At 45.3% G+C, this 14,447-nt stretch overlaps 1 protein-coding gene across 1 annotated transcript in view; it reads left to right on the forward strand.

Moving 5' to 3' along the window:
• Window positions 1–14,447, forward strand: part of cplane1 (ciliogenesis and planar polarity effector 1) — a 288,296-nt gene that overhangs the window by 44,793 nt on the left and 229,056 nt on the right. The window contains exon 9 of the mRNA XM_038803925.1: window positions 1,522–1,777. Coding sequence (XP_038659853.1) covers window positions 1,522–1,777 — 256 coding nt within the window. The remainder of the gene's footprint in view (window positions 1–1,521; window positions 1,778–14,447) is intronic.

The raw sequence follows: 14,447 nt of genomic DNA on the forward strand, positions 1-14,447 counted from the left end.
TTGGGAGCAGTTTTGGTGTCCTTATCTGAGGAAGAATGTTGTTGCTATGGAGGGAGCGCAGCAAAGGTTTACCAGGCAGATTACTGGGATGGCGGGACTGTCGTATGAGGAGAGATTAAATCGATTAGGATTATATTCATTGGAGTTTAGAAGAGTGAGAGGGTATATCACAGAAACTTCCAAAATTCTAACAGGATTAGACAGGGTAGATTCAGAAAGAATGTTCCCGATGGTGGGGGAGTCCAGAACTAGGGGCTAGTGTTGAGGGAGCTTTACTCTGTATCTAACCCCGTGCTGTACCTGTCCTGGGAGTGTTTGATGGGGACAGTGTAGAGGGAGCTTTACTCTGTATCTAACCCCGTGCTGTACCTGTCCTGGGAGTGTTTGATGGGGACAGTGTAGAGGGAGCTTTACTTTGTATCTAACCCCGTGCTGTACCTGTCCTGGGAGTGTTTGATGGGGACAGTGTAGAGGGAGCTTTACTCTGTATCTAACCCCGTGCTGTACCTGTCCTGGGAGTGTTTGATGGGGACAGTATAGAAGGAGCTTTACTCTGTATCTAACCCTGTGCTGTACCTGCCCTGGGAGTGTTTGATGGGGACAGCGTAGAGGGAGCTTTACTCTGTATCTAACCCTGTGCTGTACCTGTCCTGGGAGTGTTTGATGGGGACAGTGTAGAGGGAGCTTTAGTCTGTATCTAACCCTGTGCTGTACCTGTCCTGGGAGTGTTTGATGGGGGCAGTGCAGTGGGAGCTTTACTCTGTATCTAACCCCGTGCTGTCCCTGTCCTGGGAGTGTTTGATGGGGACAGTATAGAGGGACCTTTACTCTGTATCTAACCCTGTGCTGTACCTGTCCTGGGAGTGTTTGATGGGGACAGTGTAGTGGGAGCTTTAGTCTGTATCTAACCCCGTGCTGTACCTGTCCTGGGAGTGTTTGATGGGGGCAGTGCAGTGGGAGCTTTACTCTGTATCTAATCCCGTGCTGTACCTGTCCTGGGAGTGTTTGATGGGGATAGTGTAGAGGGAGCTTTACTCTGTATCTAACCCCGTGCTGTACCTGTCCTGGGAGTGTTTGATGGGGACAATGTAGAGGGAGCTTTACTCTGTATCTAACCCTGTGCTGTACCTGTCCTGGGAGTGTTTGATGGGGACAGTGTAGTGGGAGCTTTAGTCTGTATCTAACCCCGTGCTGTACCTGTCCTGGGAGTGTTTGATGGGGACAATGTAGAGGGAGCTTTACTCTGTATCTAATCCCGTGCTGTACCTGTCCTGGGAGTGTTTGATGGGGATAGTGTAGAGGGAGCTTTACTCTGTATCTAACCCCGTGCTGTACCTGTCCTGGGAGTGTTTGATGGGGACAGTGTGGAGGGAGCTTTACTCTGTATCTAACCCCGTGCTGTACCTGTCCTGGGAGTGTTTGATGGGGATAGTGCAGAGGGAACGTTAATTTGTACTTAACTTTGGAGAGTGTTTGAATAGGACAGTATATATATTTTATTTAATGTTTTCTGTTTTTCAGACAACCTCAGCCCCTGGTGTTGAATGTTGAGCACACAGAGTCGGCTGGCTCTTCTATCTCTGAAAGTGACCCAATGAGACAGCGCTTCTCTCTGGCAGCTCACCCCCGCTTGCCCTACCTCATTGTATCCGATGGTTACATGTTTACTGTGCTGCGTTTTGCAGATAATTATTCTGCCTGGTCTGTTCTAAAGACCCTTCTGCTTGAGGTGACCCAGGATCTCGATGATGTACAACATTTATTGGCAAACTCGGAGGTAAAGACAACCTTAACTACTAAGATAAAAGCAAAATACTTCAGATGCTGCAAATCTGAAATAAAAACAAGGTGTTGGAAAAACTGAGTAGGTGCAGCAGAATCTGTGACTAGTTCATGTTTCCAGAAGTGCAGAATTGTTACGGTGCAGAAGGAGGCCATTTGGTCCATCGTCCCTGTACCTGGTCTCCAAATGAGCATTCTGACCCCCCTCCCTGTACCCCTGCACATTGTTTCCTCAATACACTTGTGAATGCCTCAATTGAACCTGCCTCCACCACACTTCCAGGAATCACATTCCACACCCCAGCCACTCGCTCTGTGCAAAAGAATTTTCGTCACATTTGCTTCTTTTGCAAATCATAGCACTGGGCTAAATCGCTTGCTTTGAAAATAGACCAAGGCAGGCCAGCAGCACGGTTCAATTCCTGTACCAGCCTCCCCGAACAGACGCCGGAATGTGGCGACTAGGGGCTTTTCACAGTAACTTCATTTGAAGCCTACTCGTGACAATACGCGATTTTCATTTTCATGTCGTCTTGTTCTTGATCCTTATGCCAGTGGGAACAGTGTCTTCCTGTCTACACCTTTATAGAACATAGAACATAGAACATAGAACGATACAGCGCAGTACAGGCCCTTCGGCCCTCGATGTTGCACCGACATGGAAAAAAACTAAAGGCCATCTAACCTACACTATGCCCTTATCATCCATATGTTTATCCAATAAATTTTTAAATGCCCTCAATGTTGGCGAGTTCACTACTGTTGCAGGTATGGCATTCCACGGCCTCGCCACTCTTTGCGTAAAAAACCCACCTCTGACCTCTGTCCTATATCTATTACCCCTCAATTTAAGGCTATGTCCCCTCGTGCTAGCCACCTCCATCCGCGGGAGAAGGCTCTCGCTGTCCACCCTATCTAACCCTCTGATCATTTTGTATGCCTCTATTAAGTCACCTCTTAACCTTCTTCTCTCTAACGAAAACAACCTCAAGTCCATCAGCCTTTCCTCATAAGATTTTCCGTCCATACCAGGCAACATCCTGGTAAATCTCCTCTGCACCCGTTCCAAAGCTTCCACGTCCTTCCTATAATGAGGCGACCAGAACTGTACGCAATACTCCAAATGCGGCCGTACTAGAGTTTTGTACAACTGCAACATGACCTCATGGCTCCGGAACTCAATCCCTCTACCAATAAAGGCCAACACACCATAGGCCTTCTTCACAACCCTATCAACCTGGGTGGCAACTTTTAGGGATCTATGTACATGGACACCGAGATCCCTCTGCTCATCCACACTACCAAGAATTTTACCATTAGCCAAATATTCCGCATTCCTGTTATTCTTTCCAAAGTGAATCACCTCACACTTCTCCACATTAAACTCCATTTGCCACCTCTCAGCCCAGCTCTGCAGCTTATCTATGTCCCTCTGTAACCTGCAACATCCTTCCGCACTGTCTACAACTCCACCGACTTTAGTGTCGTCTGCAAATTTACTCACCCATCCTTCTGCGCCCTCCTCTAGGTCATTTATAAAAATGACAAACAGCAACGGCCCCAGAACAGATCCTTGTGGTAAGCCACTCGTAACTGAACTCCATTCTGAACATTTCCCATCAACTACCACTCTCTGTCTTCTTTCAACTAGCCAATTTCTGATCCACATCTCTATATCACCCTCAATCCCCAGCCTCCGTATTTTCTGCAATAGCCGACCGTGGGGAACCTTATCAAACGCTTTACTGAAATCCATATACACCACATCAACTGCTCTACCCTCGTCTACCTGTTCAGTCACCTTCTCAAAGAACTCGATAAGGTTTGTGAGGCATGACCTACCCTTCACAAAACCATGCTGACTATCCCTAATCATATTATTCCTATCTAGATGATTATAAATCGTATCTTTTATAATCCTCTCCAAGACTTTACCCACCACAGACGTTAGGCTCACCGGCCTATAGTTACCGGGGTTATCTCTACTCCCCTTCTTGAACAAAGGGACCACATTTGCTATCCTCCAGTCCTCTGGCACTATTCCTGTAGCCAATGATGACCTAAAAATCAAAGCCAAAGGCTCAGCAATCTCTTCCCTGGCTTCCCAGAGAATCCCAGGATAAATCCCATCTGGCCCCGGGGACTTATCTATTTTCACCTTGTCCAGAATTGCCAACACTTCTTCCCTACGCACCTCAATGCCATCTATTCTAATAGCCTGGGTCTCAGCATTCTCCTCCACAATATTATCTTTTTCTTGAGTGAATACTGACGAAAAGTATTCATTTAGTATCTCGCTTATCTCCTCAGCCTCCACACACAACTTCCCACCACTGTCCTTGACTGGCCCTACTCTTACCCTAGTCATTCTTTTATTCCTTACATACCTATAGAAAGCTTTTGGGTTTTCCTTGATCCTACCTGCCAAAGACGTCTCATGTCCCCTCCTTGCTCGTCTCAGCTCTCTCTTTAGATCCTTCCTCGCTTCCTTGTAACTATCAAGCGCCCCAACTGAAACTTCATGCCTCATCTTCACATAGGCCTCCTTCTTCCTCTTAACAAGAGATTCCACTTCTTTGGTAAACCACGGTTCCCTCGCTCGACCCCTTCCTCCCTGCCTGACTGGTACGTACTTATCAAGAACATGCAATAGCTGTTCCTTGAACAAGCTCCACATATCCAGTGTGCCCAACCCTTGCAGCCTACTTCTCCAACCAACACATCCTAAGTCATGTCTAATGGCATCATAATTGCCCTTCCCCCAGCTATAACTCTTGCCCTGCGGGGTATACTTATCCCTTTCCATCACTAACGTAAAGGTCACCGAATTGTGGTCACTGTTTCCAAAGTGCTCACCTACCTCCAGATCTAACACCTGGCCTGGTTCATTACCCAAAACCAAATCCAATGTGGCCTCGCCTCTTGTTGGCCTGTCAACATATTGTGTCAGGAAACCCTCCTGCACACATTGTACAAAGAACAACCCATCTAATGTACTCGAACTATATCTTTTCCAGTCAATATTTGGAAAGTTAAAGTCTCCCATAACAACTACCCTGTTACTTTCGCTCTTTTCCAGAATCATCTTCGCCATCCTTTCCTCTACATCCCTAGAACTATTAGGTGGCCTATAGAAAACTCCCAACAGGGTGACCTCTCCTTTCCTGTTTCTAACCTCAGCCCATACTACCTCGGAAGAAGAGTCCCCATCTAGCATCCTTTCCGCCACCGTAATACTGTCCTTGACTAGCAGCGCCACACCTCCCCCTCTTTTGCCCCCTTCTCTGAGCTTACTAAAACACCTAAACCCCGGAACCTGCAACAACCATTCCTGTCCCTGCTCTATCCATGTCTCTGAAATGGCCACAACGTCGAAGTCCCAGGTACCAACCCATGCTGCCAGTTCCCCTACCTTATTTCGTATACTCCTGGCATTGAAGTAGACACACTTCAAACCACCTACCTGAACACTGGCACCCTCCTGCGAAGTCAAATCTGTGCTCCTGACCTCTATACTCTCAATCTCCCGTACCCCAAAACTATAATCCAGGTTCCCATGCCCCCGCTGAATTAGTTTAAACCCCCCCAAAGAGCACTAACAAATCTCCCCCCCAGGATATTGGTGCCCCTCAGGTTCAGATGTAGACCATCCTGTCTATAGAGGTCCCACCTTCCCCAGAAAGAGCCCCAGTTATCCAGAAATCTGAATCCCTCCCGCCTGCGCCATCCTCAGTCTTCTCTCCAAGGAGAACAGTCCCAACTTCTCCAATCTATCCTCATCACTGAAGTTTCTCATGCCTGGAACCATTCCTGTAAACCTCCTCTGCACTCTCTCTAATGTTCACATCCTTCCTGTAGTGAGGCCCCAGAACAGAGCCCAGTATTCCAGCTGAGATCTAACTAGTGTCGATATAAGTTGCTCTTGTACCCTATGTCGCTATTAATAAAACCCAGAACACCATATGCTATATGGGGATCAGGGGGGCAATGATCCTGATGTTGGATTAGTAATGCAGACACCTTGGGGACCCAGGTTCGAATCCCACCGCGGCAAATTGTGAAATTTGAATGGAATAAAAGCCTAGAATTCAAAGTCGAACGATGACCATGAAATTATTTTCGATCTTTGTGAAAAACATCCGTTGTGTTCACCAATGCCCTCTCGGGAAGGAAATCTGCCGTCCTTACCCGGTCTGGCCTACATGTGACTCCAGACCCACAGCAATGTGGTTGACATTCGAGGGCAATTGGGGTTCGGATAAATCCCGGCCCAGCCAGTGACCCCATATCCAATAAAAGCATAAAGAATATTGCTCCATACCTGTCCTGCTCCCTTCAATGATCCTCACACATATACCCTCTGGTCTTGGCCTCCTTCTGCACTGTAAATTCTATGATTCTACTCCTGTGCCCCTTTCTGAATTTTACTCCTATTATATTGTCGCTTCATGTTCTTCACATTCCTCTGCATTGAACTTCATTTGCCATCTAACTGCCCACTCCACTCCTTGAACTGAGTGGCTTGTTCGGCCATTTCAGTGGGGGGCAGTTAAGAGTTAACCTCATCGCTGGGTGGATCTGAAGTCACATGTAGGCCAGACCAGGTAAGGACGGCAGATTTCCTTCCCTGAAGATCATTAATGAACCAGATGAGATTTTACAACAGTCGGCAATGATTTCATGGTCATCATTATAATAATAATCTTTATTGTCACAAGTAGGCTTACGTTAACGCTGCAATGAAGTGTCTGTGAAAAGCCCCTAGTCGCCACATTCCGGTGCCTGTTCGGGTACACTGAGGAAGAATTCAGAATGTCCAATTCACTGAACAAGCACATCTTTCGGGACTTGTGGAAGGAAACTCGAGCATCCAGAGGAAACCCACATTTTAAATTCAGATCTTTTTTTTTATTGAATTCAAATTTCACCATCGACCATAGTGGGATTTGAACCCAGGGCCTTCGAGCATTAGTGTGAGCCACAGAAGAGGCTGCTGCATAAAGTAAATGGAATTGGAGGAAGTTTGTCACATGGATCGAAAACTGGATTTCACATAGAAAACAGAGAATTAGAATAAATGGGTCGTTTTCAGAGTGGAATAGATGTAACTAGTGGAGTACTACAGGGATTAGCAATTGACCCACAATTATTCACTATTTACATGAATGACCTGGAGGAAGGAACAGAATGTAAGGTTTACAAATTTGCCAATGATACAAAAATAGGTGGAAGGGCCTATTGTGATGAGGATATTATGATTCTGCAGCAGGATATGGATAGATTGGGTGACTGGGTGTAAACCTGGCAAATAGAGTTTAATGAGGGGAAGTGTGGGGTCATGCACTTGGGTAGGAGGAATCAAAAGGCAGATTAGTATCTAAATGGAGAGAGACTGCAGATAAATGAAGTACAGAGGGATCTGGGTGTTCTAGTGCATGGATCACACAAAGCTAGCAGGCAGGTCTGACAAGTAGTTCAGAAGGTAAATAGCATTTTGGCCTTTATTGCAAAGAGATTGGAGTTTTAAAAATAGGGAGTTTTTGTTGCAATTGTACAGGGATTGGTGAGGCCTCCCCTGGAATACTGCAGACAGTTTTGGTCCCATTACCTTAAAAAGGATACAGTAACATTGGAGGCAGTTCAAAATATATTTACCAGACTAATTCCTGGGACGAGAGGGTTGTCCTATCAAGAGAGACTAAATAGTCTGGGTCTGTATTCCTTTGAGTTTAGAAGAGTGAGAGATGATCTTATTCAAACAAATACGATCCTTCGGGGGGGGGGGGGGGGGTGACATGGTAGATGGTGAGATATTTTCACTGGTGGGAGAGACTCGCTACGAGATAAAGGGCTGCTCATTTAAAACTGAGGTGGGTAGAAATGTCTCCTTGGTGAGGGTGGTAAATCTCTGGAACTCTCCAGTGGAGACAAGATCATTAGAAATATTGAGAGTGGAGGTGGATGAATATTTGATCGATGGAGGAATAGAGGCTGTGGGGAATTGGCACAGAAAAGGAGTTGAGGCCGGCACAGATCAGCTATGATTTTATTAAATAATGTGGGCGCAGGTTTGAAGGGCCTGGTGGCCCCCTCCTGCTTCTTGTTATCAATGTTCCCCCACTGACACTTCATCAACTTGGCCCACCTCATTCCCAAGAGCCAGGTCCAACAGGTGAACTGGACAGAAACTGCTGTCGGAAATTTTCCTGAATGCAATCTGGGAACTTTTGCCCCTGCCAATTGAAGAACAAAACCTTTCTCCTGACCCTCTGTCTCCTGCCTCCCAAACCAATTCTTGACACGTTCATGGTCTGGAAATCCCAAGGAGCTGTAAACATCATCAGATTGCTGCCCTGCTCAAAGCTTCCCTCCACCCGACACTGCTCTGGATTTCTGAAGTAAAAGTACAGCATCCTTCGGGGAACTCCGTGAAGTGGAGTAGAGTTGGGGGAAGACTGGGTGTTTCCTTTTTATGGCACTCCTATTTCATTCCCTCTCTCAATTTATGGCCATTCAGATAATAGACTGTTTTCTTGTTTTTGCGACCATAGTGGATAACCTCACATTTCTCCAAATTATACTGCATCAGCCATTCATTTTGCCCACTCACTCAGCCTGTTCAAATCACACTGAAGCATCTCTGCATCCTCCTCACAGCTCACCCTCCCATCTAACTTGGTGTCATCTGCAAATTTGAAGATATTACATTTTTTCCTTCATCTAAATCATTAATATATATTGTGAATAGCTGGGGCCCCAGCACCGATCCCTGTGGTACCCCACTAGTCACTGCCTGCCAATTTGAAAAAGACCCATTAATCCCTACTCTTTGTTTCCTGTCTGCCAACCAGTTTTCTATCCACCTCAATGCATTACCCCCAATCCCATGTGCTTTAATTTTGAACACTAATCTCTTATGTGGGACTTTGTCAAACACCTTCTGAAAGTCCAAGTGTACCACACCCCCTGGCTCCCCCTCATCAATTCTACTAGTTACATCCTCGAAGATTTGTCAAGCATGATTTCCCCTACGTGAATCCATGCTGACTGTCCAATCCTGCCACTGTTTTTTAAGGGCTCGGCTATAAAAACGTTGAAAATGGATTCATAGAAGCACGGAATTTACAGTGCAGAAGGAGGTTATTTGGCCCATCGAGTTTGTACTGGCTCTTGGAAAGAGCACCCTTCTTAAGCCCACACCTCCACCCTATCCCCATAAACCAGTAACCCCACCATTTGTTTGGACACTAGGGGCTTTTCACAGTCACTTCATTGAAGCCTACTCGTGACAATAAGCGATTTTCATTTCATTTCATTTCAGTGTTAATGTAAACCTACTTGTGACAATAAATATTATTATTATTATGGGCAATGTCGCATGGCCAATCCACTTTACCTACATGTCTTTGGACTGTGGGAGGAAACCGGAGGAAACCCACGCAGACATGGGGAGAACGTGCAGACTCCGCACAGATAGTGACCCAAGCCGGGAATCGAACCTGGGACCCTGGCGCTGTGAAGCGACAGTGCTAACGACTGTGCTACCGTGCAGCCCAAATTCTAGCTTCCCCACTACTGACGTCAGGCTGACTGGTCTATAATTCCCTTTTTTCTCTGTACCTCCCTTTTTAAATAGTGGAGTTACATTAGCCACCCTCCAATCTGCAGGAACTGTTCCAGAGTCGATAGAATCCTGGAAGATGACCGACATTGCATCCACTATTTCTAGGGCCACTTCTTTAATTACGTTTGGATGTAGATTATCAGGCCCTGGGGATTTATCAGCCTTCAATCCAAAATAATTTCCCCAACACCATTTCTTTACTAATATTGACCTCCTTCAGTTCCTCCCTCTCACTAAACCCTGAGTTCCCAACATTTCTGGTATCTGATTTGCGTCCTCATTTGTGAAGACAGAACCAATGTATGTGTTTAGTTGCTCAGCCATTTCTGTGACCCCTATTATACATTCCCCTGTTTCTGACTGTAAGGGACCTACATTTGTCTTCACCAATTCTTATCTCTTTACGTACCGCTAGAGACTTTTACAGTCAGTTTTTTCTATGCAAACTTACTCTCGTACTCTAATTCCCCTATCAATCCCTTGCTCCTTCTTTACTGAATTCTAAACTGTTCCCAATCCTCAGACCTATTGATTTTCTTGGCCGATTTGTATGTTCTTCCTTGGTTCAAGTACTATCCCTAAATTTGCTTGTAGCTATGGTTTGGCCACCTTTCCTGATTACGTTTGTGCCAGACAGGAATAATCAATTATTGCAGTTCCTCCATGCGCTCCCTGAATGTTTGCCTTTGCTTATCCACTGTCATCCCTTTAAGTAACATTCCCCAATCAATCAAAGCCAACTCACACCTCGTGCCATCGTAATTTCCTTTGTTAAGATTCAGGACCCAAGTCTCAGAATCAACTCCTTCATACATTATCTTGATGAAAAATTCTATCATATTGTGATCGCTCATCCCCAAGGGGTCTAGCACAACTAGATTGCCAATGATTCCGCCTCATTACACAGTATCCAATCTAGGATGGCCTGTTGTTTCGTCTCCTCAACATATTGATCGAGAAAACCATCCCGTATACACTCGAGGAATTCCTCCTCTACGGCATTGTTACTAATTAGATTTTCCCAATCTACATGCAGATTAAAATCATCCATAATTACAGATGTTCCCTTATGACATGCGTCTCTAATTTCCTGTTTAATGCCATTCCCAACATCGCCACTACAATTTGGGGGTCTATATACAATCCCACAAATGGTTTTTTTGCCCCTTGGTGTTTCTTAGCCCAACCCATACAGATTCCACGTTGTTAGAGCTAATATCCTCCTTCACTATTGCGTCAATTTAATCTTTAACCAGCAGTGCCACACCACCACCTTTTCCTTTATGCCTGTCCTTCTTAAATACTGAAAACCCTGGGACATTCTGTTGCCATCCCTGTTCACCCTGCAGCCATGTCTCTGTCATCCCAATTATATCATACCCATTTATATCTATCTGCGCAATTAGTTCATCCACTTTATTGCGAATACTTCACGCATTAGGCAGAAAGGCTTTAGGCTTGTCTTTTTAACATAACTTGTCTCATTCCCAATATTGTTCACTGTTTGAATCTGACTCTTAGTTTCTCTGCCTATCACTTATCTTATTCCTCTTTCTGTCTTTTGTTTTTGTCCTTGTTTCCTCCTCCTCTGATGGGTTCCCATCCCCCTGCCATTTTAGTTTAAACCCTCCCCAACCACTCCAGCACATACTCCCCGTCGGACATCAGTCCTGTTCCTGCCCATGTGTAACCTGTCCAGTTTGTACAGGCCCCACCTCCCCTAGAACCAGCCCCAATGCCCCAGGAATCTGAAACTCTTCCCGTCGCACCATCTCTTCAGCCACGTATTCATCCGATTATGACAGATCCTCCATCTCAATGCCATACCCCCGGCTCTCCCCATACTCCTTGACGCCTTAAAACCTCTTGAGTGAAGACGTTTCTCCTCACCTCAATCCTAAATGACCGACTCGTCACCCTGAGACCCCTTGCCCTAGACCCCCTCCTCCCTGCCCCCCAGCCAGAGGAAGCAACATCCCTGCGTCCAGCCCTGTCCAACCCTGTCAGAATTTCCTATGTTTCAGTTAGATCCCCTCTCGGTGATCTCAACCCCAGTGAAAACAGAACCAGTCAGCCCAATTACCCCCCATACAACAACCCTGCCATCCCAGGAACCAGTCTGGTGAACCTTCACTGCGCTCTGTCAATGGCAGGTTTATCCTGTCTGAGATAAGGAGACCTTGCAATACTGCCGGTGCGATCTCACCAAGGCCCTGTACAGCTGCAGTAAGACATCCCTGCTCCTGTACTCCAGTTCTCCCAACAATGAAGGACAACATACTATTGTCTTCTTTACCGTTTGCTGTACCCATGCGCTTACTTTCAGTGATTGGTGTACATGGAAACCCTGGTCCCTTTGCACATCAAAATTCCCAATCAATTTTGCAAGGCTGGGGTCCAATTACTGATCCATGTGGGACCCCATAAACCACTCTGGAAAAGACCCATTTATTCCTCTTTTCTGTCTACTAACCAATTCTCAATCAATGTCAATACATTACCACCAATCCCCTGTGCTTTAATTTTGCACACTAGCCTCTTATGTGGAACGTTATCAAAAGCTTTCTGAAATCCGAATATACCACATCCACTGGTTCTCCCTTATCTATTCAATTAGTTACATCTTCAAAAAGCTCCAGTCGGTTTGTCAAACATGATTTCCCTATGGATTGGATTGGATTGGATTTGTTTATTGTCACGTGTACCGAGGTACAGTGAAAAGTATTTTTCTGCGAGCAGCTCAAATGGATCATTTAGTACATGGGAAGAAAAGGGAATTGAACAGAATTCAAGAAAATACATGAGAATACATAATAGGGCAACACAATATATCATAAATCCATGCTGACTTTGTCTAACCCCATTGCCCTGTTACCCCATCCTTTATAATAAACTCTAGCGTTTTCCTTTTGACTGATGGCTGACTACTTTGCAATTCCCGGTTTTCCCACTCCCTCTTTTTAAACAGTGGGGTTACAGTTGCCACTCTCCAATCTGTTGGGATTGTTCCTGAATCTGCAGAATTTTGAACGATGACAACCAACACATCCACTATTTTCATGGCCACTCCCTTTAGTATCCTGGGTTGTAGATTATCAGATCCTGGGGATTTATCAACTTTCAGTCCCATTAATTTCTCCATTATTTGTTTAGTAATAATAATAATCCTTTATTGTCACAAGTAGGCTTCAATGAAGTTACTGTGAAAAGCCGCTATCGCCACATTCGGGCGCCAGTCCGGGAATACTAATTTCCTTCAATTCCTCCTTCTCACTTGGCCCTTGATTCTCCAGAATTTCTGGGAAGGTATTTGTGTCTTCCTCCGTGAAATCAGTACTAAAGTAGTTGTTTAATTGCTCTGCCGTTTCCTTATTCTCTATTATAAATTCTCTTCTTTCGGACTGTAAGGGTTTATTTTTGCTAATCTTTTTCTTTTTGCATGCTTCTAGAAGCTTTTACAGTCTGATTTTATGTGACTTTTACTTGCAAGTTTATTCTCGCTCTATTTTCCCCTCTTAATCAATCTCTTTGTCTTCCTTTGCTGAGTTCTGAACTTCTCCCAATCCTCAGACTCCTCAAGATTTAATACAACCCATAATTTCTTTTGTTAGTCATGGTTGGGGTGCTATTCTTGTTGTGCTTTTGTGCGAGACAGGAATATATAACTTTTGCAATGCATACATTCATTCCTTAAATATTCATCATCATGCCTTTTAACAAAGTTCCCCAAACTATCTTAGCCAACTCGCACCTCATACCTGCGTAGTTTCCTTTGCTTAAATTCAGACCCGAGTTTTGAATCAGACTTCTTCACTTTCCATCCGAATGAAGAATTCTATCATGTTCTAGTCACTGTTTGCTAAAGGATCCTGCACAAGATTATGAATTAACTCCTTCTCAACAATACCAAATCTGGACTAGCATATTTCCTGGTTGGTTCCTTCACATCCTGGAACCTTAGTTAGGCCACACTTGGAGTATAGTGTTCAATTCTGGTCGCCACACTACCAGAAGGATGTGGAGGCTTTAGAGAGGGTGCAGAAGAGATTTACCAGGATGTTGCCTGGTATGGAGGGTATTAGCTATGAGGAGCGGGTGAATAAACTCGGTTTGTTCTCACTGGAACGACGGAGGTTGAGGGGCGACCTGATAGAGGTCTACAAAATTATGAGGGGCATAGACAGAGTGGATAGTCAGAGGCTTTTCCCCAGGGTAGAGGGGTCAATTACTAGGGGGCATAGGTTTAAGGTGCAAGGGGCAAGGTTTAGAGGAGATGTACGAGGTAAGCTTTTTACACAGAGGGTAGTGGGTGCCTGGAACTCGCTGCCGGAGGAGGTGGTGGAAGCAGGGACGATAGTGACGTTTAAGGGGCATCTTGACAAATACATGAATAGGATGGGAATAGAGGGATACGGACCCAGGAAGTGCAGAAGATTTTAGTTTAGACGGGCAGCATGGTCGGCACGGGCTTGGAGTGCTGAAGGGCCTGTTCCTGTGCTGTATTTTTCTTTGTTCTTTGTTCTAGTCTGAAAAACCCATCTCATTCACATCCCAGGTAGTCACCCAGCACAATATAATTGCTAATCCGGTTTGCCCAATCTATGTGCAGATTAAAGTCATCAGCATCCATGATTACTGGAGCACCCTTGTTCCATGTATCTCTAATTTCCTGTGTAATGCCATCCCCTCCCTTAACACTATTGTTTGGAGGCATACAGACAAGTCGTCCTAATGCTCTCTCACCCGGCTGCTTCTTTGTCCCACACAGACTCATTCTACACCTAGATTTTCTGAGCCAATATCCTCTCTCACGATTGGATTGGTTTCATCCTTGGCTAACGACCCCACCCCATCCCCTTTTCCGTTTTGCCTGTCCTTAAATATCGATGACTTTGGATATCCAGTTCACAGGTTGGTCACGGAGTGTAATTCTGGTCACCACATTATAGGAAAGCTGTGATTGTACTGGAGGGGGGTACAGAGGAGATTCACCAGGATGTTGCCTGGGATGGAACATTTCAGTTATGGAGAGAGGTTGGAG

This window comes from Scyliorhinus canicula, chromosome 8 (genome assembly GCF_902713615.1).
Source record: "Scyliorhinus canicula chromosome 8, sScyCan1.1, whole genome shotgun sequence".
Lineage (NCBI taxonomy): Eukaryota > Metazoa > Chordata > Chondrichthyes > Carcharhiniformes > Scyliorhinidae > Scyliorhinus > Scyliorhinus canicula.